This window comes from Polistes dominula, unplaced genomic scaffold (assembly GCF_049000335.1).
Source record: "Polistes dominula isolate Pdom_NZ unplaced genomic scaffold, Pdom_raw_medaka contig_15, whole genome shotgun sequence".
NCBI classification, from domain to species: Eukaryota; Metazoa; Arthropoda; class Insecta; order Hymenoptera; family Vespidae; genus Polistes; species Polistes dominula.
Window position 1 is genome coordinate 4,685,807 of NW_028300915.1, and position 20,511 is coordinate 4,706,317.

Sequence of the window (20,511 nt, forward strand, 5' to 3'; positions counted from 1 at the left end):
ACTTACAATAAATTTATATCTACATTGATATATATATATTCTTGATGTATAACTCGTATTTATCATTAGTCATTGTTATTTTCCATTAAAGTGATTCATTCAATTACTTTATGTCTTATTATAAAAAAGACATCAAGATAATGGAAAGTTTTATATTAGTTTTTAAAAAGTTATTATCTAAATTTTATCTTGTTTAATTTGTAACTATTACACGTTAAGCGTTATGCGAATTCATACGGAAATCTTCGTCGGGCCACGTGTGTTACTTTGTATTAAAAAAACAGTTATACGTCAGTCATTGGCGATTGACGTGGCTTGAATTAAAAGTTTTTAGTCAGTTAGCGATGCTTGAAAACAATAAAACTAAACAAAGTAACGCGCGTGGTACTCACATGTTAAATAGCACGAATACAAAACACATATTTAACAAATTGTTAATATATAATATAAATTAATATAACTACTAGTAGATTACATCGTTATCGACTGGACATAGTTTAACGAAACTTCGACTTAACACCTATAGATGGATATCACAAAAAATAAACATTTCGTTATTTTAAAATTATTTTGCAATTGAATAAATGTTATAGTTAAATGATAGTTTTAAAACAAAAAATTAAAATTTTTTATGTAACTTTATAGCATGAATATAACACAAAAACTAGAAGTACACACATATTTATATATATGTTTTTTGGAACAAGTTGGATCCTTGGGCGGTCTAAATCATTTTTTCATGTCCTTCCTCATGGAATCGAAATCAAAATTGTAATGATCAGACACGTATATGTCCTCACAAAATTATTAATCAAAATTATTAAATGCAGCAGAGACGAGTGGTCGAGATAACTAGTTCTTTATTCTGGCCCTTAGTCCAACCTTTCCACTAATGTCTGCTTTTAAAAAAATGAAGGAGCTCGTTTTCACATACATGTCATGAAATAAATGAAATAAATACAAGTTATAAAATCTAATAATTAAAATTTGTTTGTTTTGTTTAATTTTTAGTATCATAACATTTTTTTTTCTCTTAATATATTATTTGGATTAAATTCATATATGTTGTCGTAGAAAAACTGTATTCTTTATGCATTTATTGATTTATTATAAAATTTATCCTATTTCATAAATTTATTATACCTAAGATATATTTGTAATACCTAAAATAAATTGTATATCTATGTAGAAAATTAAAATAGCAACAAAAATTATTTACAGTCAACCTTTTTATTTAGGAATATACTCTTTTTCAAAACCAACTTTTAATTAATTGAAGTATGCATATGCTTATGTATGTATGTATGTATGTATAGATGTGTAAGACATGTTATATAAAATTTCCATAATACAGTTACATAATAGCTGTGCACTGCAGCTATTTAAGCATATTGAAGACATTTTAAACAGTTAAAGATGTATTAAAAAAAATAAAAATTCTTCCAATATTATGCTTATAGATATAATAGAACAATTATCTAATAATAAAATCCGAGAACTATATATTTTTCAATTATATTATATCCAATTATCAAGGAATTGCCTGCATAATTAGTATGGAATATCCATACAATGTTTATGTAATAACAAATATAATATACATTAGATTAAAAAGATTACTTATAAAATATTGTACTTGTTATCATATTACGTTTGAATTACATCTATAGTAATCATTTTAAGTTCAATAAGTATTATTAAAGGTAAACTGAAAAATATTTATTCGTTGAATTTTAAATTAAAAGTAAAAAGCCGTGATATAAAACATATTTATTTTTACTTATCTATACTAATAATAAATAATGATGTAATTAAAAAGCAGTTTGATATTAAATTAAAAATACTTCTGTTGCACTAGGATTAATACAAAATTAGGATTATCATTATTCTGTGTAACTGCTTATAACTCAACTATATTAATATTTGTTAATCATATTGATATGCAGACAAATTCCTTTTATGTATTAGAATACAAGAAATATTTGATATTAACTTAATGGTGCAAGTAAATGTAATTATACAAAAAAAAATTCATTTCAACAGATTAAAGATATAGCAATGTAACTCTAACACTCTCTCCTGATTTCTGTTAAGTCGTATGCAGATAATGTTAAGAATGCAGATCAATCTGCATATACATTTTGCATATAGTTGTTATATGCAAAAAGTATAATTATAAATTTTTTGTATAAATCTGCAAGTTAATATCTTCCAATATGTATTTAGGCGACTAGAATACTTATTTATATGAAAAGTCGCTACATAAAGTCATCATAATCATCATAAACGTAGTCGCCATACTCGCTTAACATGGTATTTTCTCCTTCAATTTTAAGTTTTGCTTTGCCCTTTCCTTTTTGTTTCTTTGCTTTTTCTCCTTTTTCTATTTTTTGTTTCTCTATTAATAAATTATCCACCATAGTTTTTACCTTCTTCAAAGCATGTGACGATACTAGAAAAGAATTATAATATTAAATTTATTGTTTAAGGTAATATATATTTAATAGTATTAATATACTAACAGTTTAAGGCAATTGACTTTATAAGTTCCTCTGCGAATGGTGGGAATTCAGAATGTTTTTTATATTCGCTAATTTTGTGTGAAAGTGCTGCAGCAAATTGGTCAAATTCTTCTTTCGTATTAGGATTCATAGCATCAAGGCCTGTTGATGCTTCTTCAGTTACACCTATAAAATACAATGTAATATAGAATATAATATTTAAAAAATATATATATAATTCTTTTAAAGAACATAATTATATATATTTCAATTATATATAAGCTTGTGATATGTGTGACTATTTCATAAATTTACTTTTTATCTTATAAAACAAAAAGTTTTTCTAATAAGAAAAAGTCCATTTAAATTTACATTGGTTTATGAAATTAGGCTCATAATAGTTATATATGATAACCAATGATACTCAGGTGCAATCGTGTAATGTTTACAACTAAAAAGAATTCATAGAATCTTATAACTTATTTGGAAGTAATTATTTCGAATACTTTAAATAAAGTTCTTATGATATATACCCATTCGTACGATTTTACGCGCACACATTACATATACGCGCTTGCGCGTAATTGTACGCGGGTGTGTACACACATAACTAATCAGGAACAGTACAGGAAACTAACAACAAGATAAAAGGTTGCAAACTAACATGAACACCATCATTTGAATAGAATAGCAACTTTTATTAAAATACATAACAGTATTTATTCAGTACCATAAAATTTGTAATAAACTTGAGTTGTATACGTTTGTTGTATATATATATATATAATTGTCCCTAGTACAGTTCCTGACAATTATACATAAATTTGTATGAGTCTATTCTGTTATATTCTTATGTTAACAGTATTTAGAATATCATATTCTAATATTTTACTCACGTTTGTGCTACTTCTTTTTTCTTTTTATTATTATTATTAATTCGAAATACTTTGTTTTTATACTTACATCATATCTATATAATACTGTACAATTTTATGTATAATAGAATAGTATATACTTTCTTGTGTGTACACGATACCAGAAAAAGATATAAATAAACATGCACATTTATGTACATGCATTTATAAAATTTTAGTTTCATAATAAATGATCAAATAAATTAAAGGTAAAAATATTTTTCAAATTGTTCTCCTCATTCTCTCATTTTCTTTCTCTCTTGGTTTCTATTTCTCTCTCATTAGTTTTATATCTTAAATTTATTAGAATATATTATCTATTGTCATCGTGTAAAGCAGAACATCTTTATGTACCTTAATATAGTTTTAGAAAATTTAGATTTTTTAAATATCTACTATATTATCTCATAAAGATGTGTTATATTATCATGGAAATGCATGACACAGTGGTTGAGAAAAAAATTAATTTTTACTATAAATTATGTGATTTATGTTTATATATATATAAATATATAAACATATATATAAATTAAAAAAAATCATGCATAAGTTGATTTAGAGAATGATTTTACATAAGGCCTGAGATATGTAAAAAAAGAATTACACTTTAAACGTTCAAATGACACGTTATTTTTTCTCTCCCTTATGTGGTTTACGTGGACTAAAATCTACAAGGTTTAACAAACCAAATGTTTCCATTGCCAATCGTAGGTCTGCCTCTTCCTGCAACCTTTGTCTCCTTAATAGCTCCTCTCTCTTTTCTTCCGGAGTCAAAGTTTCTTCCTTTTCCTTAGCTTTTCTTTCAGCTTCTTCTTTCGCTTTTTTCTAAAGAAAAAAATAAATGTTTTATGTGAATACGTAAGTTAATTGATCATTTAATATATATCTATATGATATGTATAATTATAACAATTGATAGGTTCACTAACCTCGCGTTCTTCAATCATTTCAGCTAGAGCTTTCTTGGGTTTTGGTTTTGCTTTAGGTTTGGTGATTTCTGCAGGTTTTTCTACATCCTTCTTCTCTTCTTCAATATCTTCCCAGCTATCCTGTTTATTCATTATTTATGAAGACTAAAATAACTATAAATCTTACAAGAATATTTATCATATTTTATTTTCCATTTAACGTTATAAAAAAAAGAAAATCATTATTTAAATATATAAAAATATATGCAGTAAATAAAATGACTAAAAAATACAAAAAATATTCTAAGTATGATTTGACTACTATGTATTAACATATTTTAATCTATACTTCCAGTAATTTATAATATAAAGATAAGTTAGTAGACAATATCAAGATAATCTTTGATAAAGTAAACAATTATTTTCAAATAATAAATAAAGGCAAAGTTGAGTTGTAAGAGTCAGCATGTGTTTGCTGTAGGTTAAGTTCAGAATGACACACATAATCACAAAAATACATCTAATAATGTATATCAATTAGATAAAAATGATTATACCTTAACATCTTCATCTTCGTCCTCCCCTTCCCATTTGTTTGATCTCATTGCGAGATCAAATTTCGGTTCGACATTGTCCACATCTGTAAAGTGCACGAGGTTAAAATTAATACTTCATCTGATCACTCATCTGTTATTAAGGCTATCGAAATTTTTAATGAAAATAAACTATTAACTATCACAGATACACACCCCACTCATCATCCATGATTAAAACTGATTATTTTCTAACTATCGTTCCTATTAATAAATTTGAAACTCTTCTACGTAACGCAAAAGAACCAAGAGCGGCCAAAATCAAGGCAGTCATACTAAAATTCCTGTGGATACAAGAAGACGAAGCTTATATAGGATAGAAAGTTTCGCCATGAACGAAATGTCATATAGATCTAACAGGTAATGAAAATTTTCATTGCGGTAACTTTTGTCAGAATTATTTTCAAAAATGAGATCATAGCGTTAATATTGATAATTAATAGCTATTAAGTAAAACATGTTGCAGGTATTAGATAACTTATTTCTGACATTGTTGGTTATGTAGAAAATAACTAAGATTATTAAGGTGTGCCATTTGTAGAACACAAATGACCTGACTTAAACCTATGTTCGATTAGCGCTAGTGTTGTTGTCTGCTGTGTAGAGGATAGAGAGGTACACGTGGTGTGTAACAAAATTTGGTCTATATCATCTACATTTTAAAGTTATTAGATTTTTAATGGTGACGCAACAATGATGCTGAAATTAAAAGTAAATTCTAACAATCCACCAACAGGTATGAACTTTATTTTGTTTTTCACTTTTTTGTTTAACTTAGTTTATTGTTTTATTATTCATACCCGAATAAACATATGCCAATTAACAATATTTCATTGCATATAAAATGAAATAATAATTTTCTTTATATACATTTTGCATAATTTTATTTTTTTTTTTGTTTTAGATGCATTGATAATAGCAGAATTAATTAATTGTGAAAAAAAGAAATCGATGTAGTATGGTGTAATGACTGGAAAGAAGATGGAAATCTTGAATTATTAGATTCTAATGATCGATTGTTAGCAAAAAGTGGCAATGAAGTTGCTCGCTATATTGGTAGAACTATTGCTAAGGATCTATATGGTATGTTTAAATATAAAACATATTTTTTGGAAAGTATTCAATATATATTCATTATATATCTTTTTTTTTTTTAAAGGTAATTTAGATGCTCGTGGCAGAACAGAAATAGATCATTGGTTGTCATTTGCTGTAGGACCATTACGTCAAACACCGGCTAAACATGAAGCTTTTTCTTTTTTAAATAAAATTTTAATGACAAATACATGGTTGGCAGATAAGAAGTTTACAATAGCTGACATTTCTATTTTTTGCGCTCTTTTAAGTTTATCATACTTGGAGGAGTTTAAAAAATTATACCCTTGTGTTACTAGATGGTATAAACAATTGCTTTCTTTCCCTGCTGTTACTCAAGCGTTGTCCTCCATTGAAAATAATAAAATGACAATAGAGAATAATATTCAAGTTGATGGTACAATGAATAAGAAAGTAGGTGTAAGGAAACAAGAGGGTAAATTTATTGATTTACCAGGGGCAGAAATGGGAAAAGTAAGCTAAACGTTTTAATTAATTTCAACTTTTTCAATGTTGCTTATCTTGAAGATTATATAGTGCATATATTCACTTTAATTTTTAATATTTAAATAGGTTGTTGTACGTTTTCCACCAGAAGCAAGTGGTTATCTTCACATTGGTCATGCTAAGGCAGCACTTTTGAATCAGTATTATGCGGAAACTTTTAAAGGCCAATTAATTATGAGATTTGATGATACGAATCCTGCTAAAGAAAATTTAGAGTTCGAAGAGGCTATACTAGAAGATATAAGATTATTAAATATTAAGCCTGATCGATTTACTTATTCATCAGATTATTTTGATTTAATGCTTGATTATTGTACAAAGTTAATTAAAGATGGTAAAGCTTTTGTAGATGATACACCTGCTTTACTTATGAAAGAACAACGTGATCAAAAGTTGAAGTCATCAAATAGAGATAATTGTGAGTAACATTAGTTTCATTATATTTTGTATTTTATATCATTGTATGCTTAAAATCTAAATAAAACTTTGTAGCTGTTGAGAAGAATTTAGAGTTATGGAATGAAATGCAAAAAGGTAGCAAGAAGGGTCAAGAATGCTGTGTACGAGCCAAAATAGATTATGAATCAGTAAATGGATGTTTACGAGATCCAACAATATATAGATGCAAACCAGAGCCGCATCCCCGTACTGGAACAAAATACAAGTACTAAATAATTATTTTATTTCCTTAACTATATTTCTCCTATATAATTTTATATAATATTATTTAATATATTTAATATATTATAATATATTATTTTTACAGAGTATATCCAATATATGATTTTGCTTGTCCAATTGTGGATGCCGTTGAAAATGTTACACATACATTGCGTACAACTGAATATCATGATAGAGATGTTCAATATTATTGGATAATCGAAGCATTGGGATTAAATCGACCGTATATATGGGAATATTCGCGTTTAAATATGACCAATACTGTTTTATCTAAACGTAAATTAACATGGTTTGTTGAAAATGGTTTAGTGGATGGTTGGGATGATCCACGATTTCCTACTGTAAGAGGTATCTTAAGAAGAGGTATGACTGTAGAAGGTTTGAAACAATTTATTATTGCACAAGGCAGTTCTAGATCAGTTGTTTTTATGGAATGGGATAAGATATGGTCTTTTAACAAGAAAGTAATTGATCCAATTGCAATTAGGTATGTAGATAGTATTATATTATTAATATAAAAATAAATTAATAAGTATTTTATGAATTCCACATTTCTAAGTGATTTTTCTTATACTATTAGGTACACTGCACTGGATTATGATAATACTGTTCCAGTTAATGTTTTGGATTCCAAAGAAGAATGGTTAACGGTTCAAAATCATCCTAAAGATCCATCGTTAGGTACTAAACGTGTACGAGTAGGCTCAAAATTATTAATAGAAAAAGATGATGCAGAAGCACTAATTGAAGGACAAAATGCAACATTCGTTAATTGGGGTAATTTAAAAATTGAAGCAATACATAAAAAGAATGGTAGTATTGAGAGCGTAGACGCTAGGCTTAATTTAAGTGACGAAAACTACAAAAATACATTAAAGATTACTTGGCTTCCTGCACCACAAAACTCGAAGGATTTAATACCATGTTATGCTGTTTATTTTGATCATATTATAAGAAAGCCAATTTTGGGAAAAGATGATGATTTTAAAAACTTTGTTGCCAAAGATACAAGAGTGAGTTGTTTATTATTTTTGATAAATTATTATTAATATATTTAACGAAAAAATGGAAACATATTATTGTAAACTTATAGGTAGAAATACGAATGTTGGGCGAGTCAGAATTAAATAGAGTCAAAAAAGGGGAAATAATTCAATTGCAAAGAAAAGGATTTTTCAGATGCGATGTACCCTATGCAGACAGAAGTACTATCTGTTGCAAAGAGCAACCTTTAATTCTATTTCATATACCAGATGGTCATACTGCTTCAAAATCTGTGAAAACTAGTGCTGTTGATAGTAAAGGAAGTACTGTTGATAATAAAACAAGTGTTTCAAAGGTTGATAGTAAAGAAAATACTGTTTGTAATAAACCAAGTCTTCCAAAAGTAAAAATTTATTCCCACCAAATTAAATATATTTATGATTAACTAAATGCATATTTCTTAATTCTAAATATTTGTGTGTTTATTTTTTTATAGATTAAACAAGAAGATGTGAATATAATAAATGATAAAATTATTGCTCAAGGTCACATAGTACGTCATTTTAAAGCTGAGAAAGCAGATAAATTTATTATAGATGCAGAAGTAAAAACTTTACTAAAATTAAAAGCTGATTTTAAAGCTGCCACTGGCAAAGAGTGGAAACCAAAATCATCTTCAAATGAAACACCAGCAAAGATTGAATTTGAAAATACGATGAAACAGTTACTCACGTTTATGCTTAATACTAAAATGGCACAAGTTGCACAAAAGAAGACTGCAAATATAAAAGAAACCAATATAAGTAATACGGCAAATAATGTGGAAATTCTTAAAAATAAATCAGATATTGTATCTGAAAATAAAATTAATGATAAGTTATCTGAAGAAATACAGAAACAAGGTGACAAAGTAAGACAATTAAAATCAGAAAAAGCAAGTAAGGATGTCATTGATAAAGAAGTAAAAGTTCTATTAAATTTGAAATCTGATTATAAAACTGCAACAGGACAAGAATGGAAACCAATACAAGCAGAGAAAATTAATGCAACTGCAAAATCAACTGAGACTAAATCCAACGATAAGTTATCTGAAGAAATACAGAAACAAGGTGACAAAGTAAGACAATTAAAATCAGAAAAAGCAAGTAAGGATGTCATTGATAAAGAAGTAAAAGTTCTATTAAATTTAAAATCTGATTATAAAACTGCAACAGGACAAGAATGGAAACCAATACAAGCAGAGAAAATTAATGCAACTGCAAAATCAACTGAGAATAAATCCAACGATAAGTTATCTGAAGAAATACAGAAACAAGGTGACAAAGTAAGACAATTAAAATCAGAAAAAGCAAGTAAGGAAGTCATTGATCAAGAAGTAAAAGTTCTATTAAATTTGAAATCTGATTATAAAACTGCAACAGGACAAGAATGGAAACCAATACAAGCAGAGAAAATTAATGCAACTGCAAAATCAACTGAGAATAAATCTAACGATAAGTTATCTGAAGAAATACAGAAACAAGGTGACAAAGTAAGACAATTAAAATCAGAAAAAGCAAGTAAGGAAGTCATTGATCAAGAAGTAAAAGTTCTATTAAATTTAAAATCTGATTATAAAACTGCAACAGGACAAGAATGGAAACCAATACAAGCAGAGAAAATTAATGCAACTGCAAAATCAACTGAGAATAAATCCAACGATAAGTTATCTGAAGAAATACAGAAACAAGGTGACAAAGTAAGACAATTAAAATCAGAAAAAGCAAGTAAGGAAGTCATTGATCAAGAAGTAAAAGTTCTATTAAATTTAAAATCTGATTATAAAACTGCAACAGGACAAGAATGGAAACCAATACAAGCAGAGAAAATTAATGCAACTGCAAAATCAACTGAGAATAAAATAACCGATAAGTTATTTGAAGAAATACAGAAACAGGATGACAAAGTAAGGCAATTAAAAAGTACAGAAACAGAAAAATCTATCATTGACAAGGAAGTGAAAATTCTTTTAAGTTTGAAGAATGATTATAAAATAATTACTGGTATTGATTGGAAGTCAAAAAGTGAGACGACACCTAAAAAGAAAAAGAAAGATGAATCTGCAAAAAGTGGAAAGAAAGCTGATAAAAATGTAACAAATAATGAAGCTAAGAGTAAAGATATAGATAGTATTAAAACTGGGACAAGATTAGGATTAGAAGCACAGAAAGAAGAAAATTTTGCTGATTGGTACTCTCAAGTTATTACAAAGAGTGGATTGATTGAATATTATGATATATCAGGTTGTTATATTCTGCGTCCATGGAGTTTCATGATTTGGAAGGTAATCAAGGAATATTTTGATAAAAAAATAACAAAATTAGGAGTACAAGAATGTTACTTTCCAATGTTTGTAACACGAGCAGCACTTGAAAAAGAAAAAGCGCATATTACAGATTTTGCCCCAGAAGTCGCATGGGTTACTAAATGTGGAGATTCTGATATGGCAGAACATATTGCTATTCGACCTACTTCAGAAACAGTCATGTATCCGGCATTTTCTAAATGGATAAGATCAGATACAGAACTTCCACTCAGACTCAATCAATGGAGTAACGTTGTGGTAATTATAGATTTATAATCATAAATATGTCTAAATTTCAGTTAATTTATTGTATTCTTATTCTATAAATGATATTAAATAATTTATTTTATAGAGGTGGGAATTTAAAGATCCTAAACCATTTCTACGTACAAGGGAATTTTTATGGCAAGAAGGACATACAGTATTTGCTAATAAAAAAGATGCCGAGGAAGAAGTTTTAGTAATTTTAGATATGTATGCTAAAATATATGAAGACTTATTAGCTGTACCAGTAATTAAAGGCCGTAAAACTGAAAAAGAAAAATTTGCTGGTAGTGATTATACAACTACTGTAGAAGCATTTATTTCAACTAATGGAAGAGCTATACAAGGTGCCACTAGTCATCACCTTGGACAAAACTTTTCAAAAATGTTTAATATTCAAATTGAAGGAGCTGTTGAGGGAGAGGAAAAAACTTACGTTTATCAAAATTCCTGGGGTATAACCACTCGTACTATTGGAGTTATGATAATGGTAATATTATGATATATATTCGTAAATATTCATTATAATTAATATTATACATCATATGATAATATAATATAAGTATAATTCCTTTGGTAATTAGAATATTATCAAAATTTATTGTGTAAGAAAATCGATATTGCTAATATGAACAGCGTAATTATATTTACATTTTTAAATCAATGAAATGTATTTATTTTTAGGTACATGGAGATGACAAAGGTTTAGTGTTGCCTCCAAATGTAGCTTCAGTTCAAGCTGTAATTGTACCATGTGGTATTACTGCAACAACTACTGTACAACAGAAAGAACAATTAATGTCAGAATGTCTTAAACTTGAAAATGATTTAAGCAAAGACGAGTCTCTTAGAATTACATCTGATTATAGAAATAATCGTACACCAGGATGGAAATTTAATCATTGGGAATTGAAAGGTGTACCTGTGAGGATTGAATTAGGTCCCAAAGATCTCGAAAAAAATCAAGTGACATTTGTACGTAGGGACAATTGTCAGAAAGTGACAGCAAGTAGAGAGGAAGCTGTAGTTTTCTTACGCAATTTACTTAATGAGATACAATCTAGCATGTTTAATAAGTACGTTCATATATTATTATTTATTCTTATATTATTATAATAGAAGGTTGCTAAATTTGAAAAAATTGCTGACTTAAATAGTACAATGTTAAACAAATATTAATAATATAAATAAATGATTAATTATTATAGAGCAAAGAAAACCTTAGATGATCATACTAAGAAAGTAGAAGACTGGTCACAATTTATTGTGGAATTAAATAAAAAAATTTATTACTATCGCCATTCTGTGGAGAGATATCATGTGAGGATAATATTAAAGCAGACAGTGCGAGGTAACTTATGTTATTTATATACATATTTATATACATATAATATTTATCTACATAGAAGGGGATAGAAAATTTGGAATAGAATATTACATGAGTGATATTATTATTTTCCTATAATTACAGAGACGACGGGGGTGAAGAAGCAGGAACATTATCAATGGGTGCAAAAAGTCTGTGCATACCTTTTGAACAGCCACAAACTTCTGTACCATTATCTCATTTAAAGTGTATTTATCCAAGTTGTAAAAACAAACCCAAATTTTACACTCTTTTCGGTCGTAGCTATTAAAGTAATAATAAGATATTTATCGATTAATATACTGAAACATTTTCATAATTAGTTTTTTCAAAAATTGATTTTATATACAAATATTGCGCATAAAACAGTTTTATTACATAAAGCATTTATGTCCAGATTTTGTTTAAATTTAACTAAAAAAACATGTTCTGATATTATTACGATATTATAATTTTCACATAATTTTTGTTTGTGTAATGCTTCTGACATTAAAAGGTTGTATTTTCTAATACTTATTCATTGCTAAGTCAGATATAGTGTTTGTTATTTACTGTAAACTCAGAAATGCTCATACTTTTATAAAATGTAATGAATTTGAAGTTAATTTTTAATATTCATTCAGATAATTGCTTAAAAAGAATTGGTTTTGAACGTTGTTTGCTAAAAAAAATATCAGTAAATTTTGTTCACATCCATGTGGGCGTAATCTATACAATATTTATATAAATATATTTAATAAAATATTAGTCTGTTTGTTTTTGTTTTAACAAATTCAAAAAATTAAATGGTATAGTAATTGTTTCTTTAGAAATTTACAGATATACCAAAGAATACAGAAGTCCATTTTCCTATATAATAATTATAATTTAATTTATAATTATTTATATCCAATATATTATTTTCAATATATTTATACTATCAAAGAATACTGTATTCTTTGATAGTATTGTATTGTCATCGTGTTAAGTATTTGTTATCATTTATTGATGTTACTAGTGCCAACTAAGGTAAAGTGAATTTGTTATACGAATAGTGGACTTCTAATTTCTTACATTCTATATTCTTTGGTTATTACCGACGCAACTCTGTAACGTGAGTCGATAATATAGAACATGAATCGATAATATAAAACGTATGTCGGTAATGTAGAATATTAGTCGATAACATAGAATGTGATACAGTTAATAGTAGTTAATATCAAAAATATTTTTAGCTGAATATATTTTTAATTGGTTTTTTAGTATTTTAAAATAATGTTGCATACATGTATGTATTTGTAAAACTAATCAACCATATAGAGAGAATAACGTATTTAAAATTAAATATTAATTTCTTTAAAAAACTAAAAGAATTTGAATAACAAGTAGAATTTGACAAGCTTCGAGAAGATGCCACCTGATTTCGCTTTGACCACTCTTCGAGTGGTTAAACATGAGAATCATTAAGGTTCTATATGGAAAATGTATATCTCTTATCGTTCACATGTATTTGTAACACAGTGTCAGCAAAAGTAATCGTATAAAATTTATAACTTTTTATCGATGATACAAAGAATGTAGAAATATTACTTATCTCTTATATAACGCATTTCAATTTATTCGTTTAAAAGTAATATTACGTATACTCAATTAAAACGTATATAATACTTAAGCTAATGTTCTATAATATAATTAACTTTTATCTTTCGGCGTACGTAATAGAATCGATAAACAAATTTAGAAATTGTTAAGAATTATTAAATCATGGGAGTTTTCTTTCGATTATCGATACTCGTGAAAGTAGTTTATTAAATTATATTGCAAACATATGTGTAGAACTTTAGCCTGAGAATATTCACATGGATTAAATGTACGCGTTTGATTTAACATTTCTCTCGTAAATTTATTCGAATATTTTAAATGTATAAATTCTTTCATAACATACATAATTAAGAAGAAATTTTTATCACAATTTTTGTGAACGAATCATCGTCAAGTGCGGTATGAATCAAAATATTTTAATTAATCAATTTCTTCTTAAAGTTGCCTCTTTTTCTTTTTTTTTTCTTTGCTATCATTAAACAGTACTATATTCATTCTCGTGATGACTACATCGCGACATATTACGACGAATATACGAATGAAAGATTTCTTTCATTCTTTTTTTTTATCAAGCTAGCATATCTACAAAGGCAACTTGGTTACCATCGTATGGTAATGACGATTCGTTTGAAAATACGCGTAATGCACCGAGTACTCGATGGAATTCTATTTGAAGGGAGACTTCTCGCGCATCTCGTAGAATTTTAACATAATTCCAATTGAAAGATCCGTCCTCCTCGTCCTCTTCGTCGTTCTCGTCGTGGTAGTCGTCGTCGTTGGTTTGAGAGCGCTCGTGCGATGTGATTAAAGTTAACGTCGTTGATAAACGGAAGAGGTTGAAACGGTTTAGAAGACTCGCAGAATTTTCTCTCTTTCTCTCTTTCTCTTTGTCATTATATCTCCATAATTACTTCATTAATATACGTTGAATATTAGACGGTATTTCTTCTTCTTTTTCTTCTTGAAGAGAGAAAGAGGAAGAATGAGAGGGTAGAAGGGTTCAAGGGTTAAAAGGGTCTAACTCTGGAGAACTAACACGAACTTCTCTTACTTCGAGTTAGTTAACGAATCTTTTTTTTTTACTTTTACATCACAAATTTAATTTTTAGGCAAGAAAGTAAAAAAAAAAAGAAATAAAAAAGAAAATTGAATAATCTAAAATTTTAAATAGATCGATAAATCTATCGATGACCTATCGATACATATCAAGATTTCGAGTTTTATCGATGGCGCATTGATTGTCGATTAATTTCCAGGATCGCATTCGTCTTGATCGAAAACGATAAACTTATTTATGTTATACAAATGTAAATAAACGTATATGTATATATGTCCCGAGTGATGTATAAAGAAGAACGAATAGGCAGAGTGTGGTGTGACAACGAAACATCTCTTTCGTAGAACGAACGAATGGACAAATAAATGTACGAACGAACGAACGAACGAACGAACGAACACATAAATATATGTACATGTGTTGGCTTCCCTCCTCCATAAAGGCCTATTTGTAGACGACCTCGATATTTGGCTTTGTCGAATTCGCACCTACGTTAAATTTTAATCATACTATTATTCTACCAAATTACATCTACTCAAATATCTATAATTGAAAATGTTTAAAAAACCTTTATAATTATTTTATTTTATTCATCGAAATATAATTTTGTTTGTATAAAAAAAAAGAAAAGAGTCGAATTATTTCACAAATATTACTAGCACCAAAAATACAAGTATACAGTAATTATATTAATATTAATATATTTGTATTTTTTTTAATATATATATATATATATTATTTCACTTAAGTCCATTTTTGTCTACTATAGGGTCTGAAGGTTGTTGCGCATAAACGATGCAACAACGATATATCGAATCGTCTTCAACTTTTATCCGTCAATCGCGCTTTTTTTGATTTCTCGTACTCCACGAGGTTTTTGCTGTTTCGTTTTTTTTTTTTTTTTTTTTTAATATCTTTTTATTTTTCTCTCTCTCTCTTTTTTCGCACGCGCTTTGCTACGTTGAGAGAGAGAGAGAGAGAGAGAGAGAGAGAGAAAGAGAGAGAGAAAAAGAGAGAGAGAGAGAAGGTTGTCTGCAGGATTGGCCGACCTCTGACGTCATTGCGTGGACCGACGTATCTCGTCGACGATCGTCGAAAGCCCGTCGTACTCTCGCCCACGCCTACTTCATTTCTATCTCTTTCTCTCTTTCTTTCTGTTTCTATCTTCGTCTCTCTTTCTTTCTGTTTCTATCTTCGTCTCTCTTTCTTTCTGTTTCTATCTTCGTCTCTCTTTCTGTCTGTCTTTCTCTCTCTCTCTCTCTCTTTCTTTGCTTCTCTCTGCTTCTCTCTCTTTACGGCAATCAGCGGTAAATTCAAACGCTGTTCGAACTCGAAGGGATTCGTTTTGCCCGTATGTATGTATATATGCATGTATACCATGGAAACTCCCTTTATTTTTCTTTTTTCCTTTTTTATTTCGAAGCACTGACTGTTTTTAGAGATCGTCAATTTCAGGCTCCTCTATGTTGTTCTGAAAATATGTTATAAAATAATTTCTCTTTGTCGTTGTTGTTGTCGTTTTCGTAGTCGTCGTTCTCGTCGATTTTGGCGTTGTCGTCGTAAATGTTCAGAGTAGGATCTTTGAATTTAAAAAAATGGGGTTTTAATAAAAATCATCGCGGAAAATTTTAACGCATTGAAAATGAACAAACAATTCTACGATCTCTATTTCTATTTCTATTTCTATTTTTCTCTTTCTCTCTCTGTCTGTCTGTCCGTCCGTCTTTCTCTCTCTCTCTCTCCCTCTCTCTCTTTCTATTTCGATATCGACCGTCGCTTTAAAATATGGATCGACGCGCTTCCGAGGCCTCCGATGTATATACGCTCGTTATACTCTGTGTCCCGTTTAACTATATCAACAAAAATATATCGATCTCTGTTTTCCTCTCATTCTCTTTCTTTTTATTGGAATCGGAAAAAAAATAAATATTCTATTTCGAAAATATGTGAATTTTGAAAGAAAAGTTTTGAAATATTTGCTTTTTTACAAAAATCAATCATCATTTTTATGTTGCGTTAATTTTTGTGTATAGTTTTAGAAAAAAAAGAAAAGTAAAGAGAAACTGAAAGAGAAGGAAAATGCGAGATCATTGTAAGGATCAAATTAAATCGGAACGTCTCATGTAGGAACTTTGAACTTTGTTACCAACAACCTCTTGAAACGCCATCGCAAGCCCTTTCCTTTTACACGACCCGTCGTAGGTTTTTCATTTGCGTGGGTAGATTCTTTACGAAAGAAAAAAAAAAAGAGAGAGAGAGAGAGAGAGAGAGAGAAAAAGAGACGAGGTATTAATAATTCTTCATCGTATATTATCGAGAGAGTTCGGATTCGGATCGGATCGGATCATTTATTCCAAAGTTGAAAGTCTCCGGAGTTCTTATGTTTCTCAAAGAAAAATCGGATAATGGACGCGTCGATTTTTTGAGGGAGTACCTGCTATATACGTCCGACGCGCTTCTCCTTAATCGTGTCGGGGTTGGGGGGAAAAAAAGGGTGCAAGGTGGGGGTGGAGGGTCAAAGTTCGCGAAGGACGAGGAACGTCATCGTCGAAGACGTGCGAGTAGAACACCAGTCGCGGAAAATGTTTGAGAGAAAAGTACGCGAGGAGCTATGAAGGAAGATAAAGAGAAGAGTAAAAGAGAAAAACAGCAGAAGCAGAAGTAGCAGCATCACCAGCAGCATCAGTAATAGTAGTAGTGTAGTAGAAGCAGAAGCAGAAGTAATAGTAGTAGTAGTAGTAGTATTAGTAGAAGAAGAAGAAGAAGAAGAAGAACCAAAGAGGAAGAAGAGGCAAAGATGGTAGAAGAGAAGAAAAGTACGTAGTGGCAGTAAAGAGCGAATAAGAGAGAAAGATAGAGAAAAGAGAGAAAGAGAGAAAAAGAGAGAGGAAGGTAGATAGATAGACGGCGGGTGGTATAGGTAGAGGAGTATACGTGGGTAGGTATACACGTCGTTTCTAAGAGAGCGCAGAGCGGAGCAGAGCAGAGCGTAGTAGAGAGCAGAGGTAGAGGCAGACGAGAAGAGACGACCGCTTGAAATCCCTCTCTCCTTCCCGCCTTTCCTGCCTGCTTCTCTCTGCCGCCCGTCCGCCATGCCACTACGAGCGAGCGAACGTACGTACAGCTAGGCCGGCACGGTCCTGTAGCCCATTTGGCATTTCCCCAGCTATAGCGGCGGTCCTGTAGCCCATCGTTGTTATCGTCCCGCAGCTGCATAAAGTCGGCTCTCTCCCTCCTGCCCTCACCCCATCCCGCGTCATCACTCCGTTCTCTCTCTCTCCGTTCTCTCTCTCTCTCACCCTTTCTCACTCTCTCTGAGTCTCTCGCTCTTTCTCTCTCCTTCTCTCTCGCACTCACCGCGATCCGATCGCGCCAGCCTCTCCCACCTCTACAGCAGTCGCATCGTCGCCACCGCCTCGACCAATCTCCTTCCTCGTCGAGCCTCGTGCGCGCGCGTTATCTCTCTCTCTCTCTCTCTGTTTCTGGTTGTCTTGCTTGCTCGTTCCCTCGTTTCCTCTCCTCTCTCTTTCCCACGAGTCCGTCAGTCTGACGTTATCCCCACCCAAGCAGTATTGCTGCCGCTGTGCCCCGATGATACTACATATACTACTACTACTACTAGACCATGCCATCCCGCTACTCTACACTACCACTATTACCTACTACCACCAGTAATCTTAACACCCACACCAACAGCGCTAGTTTCATCGCATGTATCTATACATTAGGGTCGACGGTGGTGCCGCCATCCAGGGACGCCTCGAAATGCTTCCAGGCTCCCCTCTCTCCTCTCCTTTCACCCTCTTCCTGCCCTTCTTTCCTCCTTGCCGTCATTCGACGACAGCCGATGCTGCCGTAGCATGCTATCTGTATAACTATATACCCGTACGCCGTCCTTGTCGTTCTATCGATCCCCTCGCCTTTCTCCTCCTCTCGTCCAGCTTTCATCCTCCTCCTTCTCTTTCATATCTTTTTCTCTCTCTTCTCCTCGTCGGCGCCTCTCCATCAGCCACAGCCAGCCAGCCAACCAGCCAGCTTGCTTGCCTGCTTACTTGCTTGCTTTCCTACCTGTGTCTGCCAACTCTCTTGCCTGCCTGCCTGCCTGCTTGCCTGCTTGCCTGCTTGCCTGCTTGCCTGCCTGCCTGCTACTTGCCTGCCTGTTCGCCTGCCTGTTCGCCTGCCTCTGTCCATCCTCCTTGTTGGTAACCTTGGTGGAGAATAAACCGCCGTTCAATTCAAGGAATTATGACGGCCCCTCCTCGGCCCTCTCCTATCTTTCTTTCTTTCTTTCTTTCTTACCTTCTTTCTTTCTTTCTTTCTTGCTTGCTTACTTGCTCTTAGCTCCGTTGCGTTAGACTCCTTCGACTCCGTCTTTTTCTTTTCCTTCAAGAACGCAAGGCAAGAACATATGGAGACGAGAGAGAAAAAGTGAGAGAGAAAGAACAGACAGCAAGACCGGTCCGCTCATTTCTTCTTTCCATTCCTACGTTCTGTGGCTCTTCGTCCGCGTTGATATTTACGCGCTTATGCCTTCACACAGGGAATGTTCTCTCTCTTTTTTGCTCTCTCATAGGAGAGAGATACCATTTTCTTTTCGTACGAACAAGGAGGTTCGTTTCTTCCCTTTCTTCAATATTTTTGGCCCTCGGAACATTTTGCGAAGGGTGAAAGAAAGATCCGTCCTGCAAAATCGCATGGAAATGGCGTCGTACAACGAGATGGCGCGCGGGAGACTAACGTCGTTCACATTTCGAGGTTAGGTTCTTTCATATATTATGTATTACCCTCAACTTTTATGACTGTAGCGAGTTTACTTTTGACGATGATATTTTTATCATATAAACATGATATCCTTAAAATGTAATCTTCTTTATATATTTAACAATATTTTCAAGATTAATCTGGTCGGATGATCAAAAGATGAAGAATAAAATGGCGTTGTGGTAATATTTATATGTTTAACTATGTGTAAAGATTTTTCTTATACTACGTATAGAAAACTTTTTCTCAGAGGGAAATCGTTATACGTGCCCAGGAGCTTTCCGATACTCGGCTCGGCCGATGCTGGCAATAATGCTACCCCTCGCTGCATCCCACTTTCACCCTTGCAGGGCAAAGGACGTAGGATATCGTTCGGGCGACATCAGTGTCAGTCACTTGTTGAATGTCGACCAACACGTATGGATGAGAGTATCCGGCACATTTACTTGCCTTTTTCGTCACCCACCTCACCTCCGCACTATCGCACCATTACCACCTACCTCCTTCCCCTCTTCCTCCTCCTTCTCTTCTTCCTCTGTCACCGACATCACGTGTCTTCGTTCGTATTGCGCGCGAAAAACCTTACAATTTTTATCCTTTACTCGTTCTACAATCACGAGCACGAATCTCTCTTTTTTTCTTACATTTTTTATCTTTCTATTTTTCTTTCTTCGTCTATTGAATTTCGACTTCTTTCCTTTTTCTTTCGTTTGCTTTTCTTTTCTTTTTTTGAAAAAGCAAGCTTTACCGAATGTTACTTTGTAATAGAGAATCATCCCCCGTCGTCTTGTCAGCGTACGTGAGTGACCCACCACAAGCAAGATTAAAACAAATCCGTCGTTAATTTCGCGATTACGTTAATGATCTTCCCGCTAGAATTGAATTTCAATGTAGTGCTTGCACTTACAATTAGACTTCTCTTTCCTTCTACCATTCGCACGATCGCTAGATTTGG

The 20,511-nt window shown here is 31.5% G+C and overlaps 2 protein-coding genes and 1 long non-coding RNA gene across 3 annotated transcripts; 1 reads left to right on the forward strand and 2 right to left on the reverse strand.

The window, feature by feature from the left end:
• Positions 1-1,211: 1,211 nt before the first annotated feature.
• Positions 1,212-5,214, reverse strand: eIF3j (eukaryotic translation initiation factor 3 subunit J). The gene is made up of 6 exons (XM_015330526.2): positions 5,073-5,214; positions 4,881-4,963; positions 4,345-4,464; positions 4,102-4,240; positions 2,523-2,687; positions 1,212-2,452 (listed from the first exon to the last, which is right to left on the reverse strand). Exons 1-6 carry the CDS (start codon positions 5,086-5,088, stop codon positions 2,259-2,261), a joined length of 717 nt encoding a protein of 238 aa, XP_015186012.1. The 5' UTR covers positions 5,089-5,214; the 3' UTR covers positions 1,212-2,258.
• Positions 5,215-5,549: 335 nt separating this feature from the next.
• Positions 5,550-12,904, forward strand: GluProRS (Glutamyl-prolyl-tRNA synthetase). The gene is given in 15 exon segments (XM_089170250.1): positions 5,550-5,652; positions 5,821-5,850; positions 5,853-5,999; positions 6,076-6,485; positions 6,585-6,936; positions 7,011-7,182; positions 7,285-7,686; positions 7,780-8,212; positions 8,293-8,586; positions 8,680-10,785; positions 10,880-11,281; positions 11,476-11,867; positions 12,000-12,067; positions 12,070-12,142; positions 12,263-12,904. Coding segments are annotated over 15 exon segments (5,490 nt in total). The 5' UTR covers positions 5,550-5,609; the 3' UTR covers positions 12,429-12,904.
• Positions 12,905-15,215: 2,311 nt separating this feature from the next.
• On the reverse strand, positions 15,216-18,960 carry LOC149033180 (uncharacterized). Its single transcript, XR_016175921.1, has 2 exons — positions 18,153-18,960; positions 15,216-16,266 (listed from the first exon to the last, which is right to left on the reverse strand). It is a non-coding gene; the product is annotated as an uncharacterized LOC149033180 (long non-coding RNA).
• Between the last annotated feature and the right edge of the window lie 1,551 nt (positions 18,961-20,511).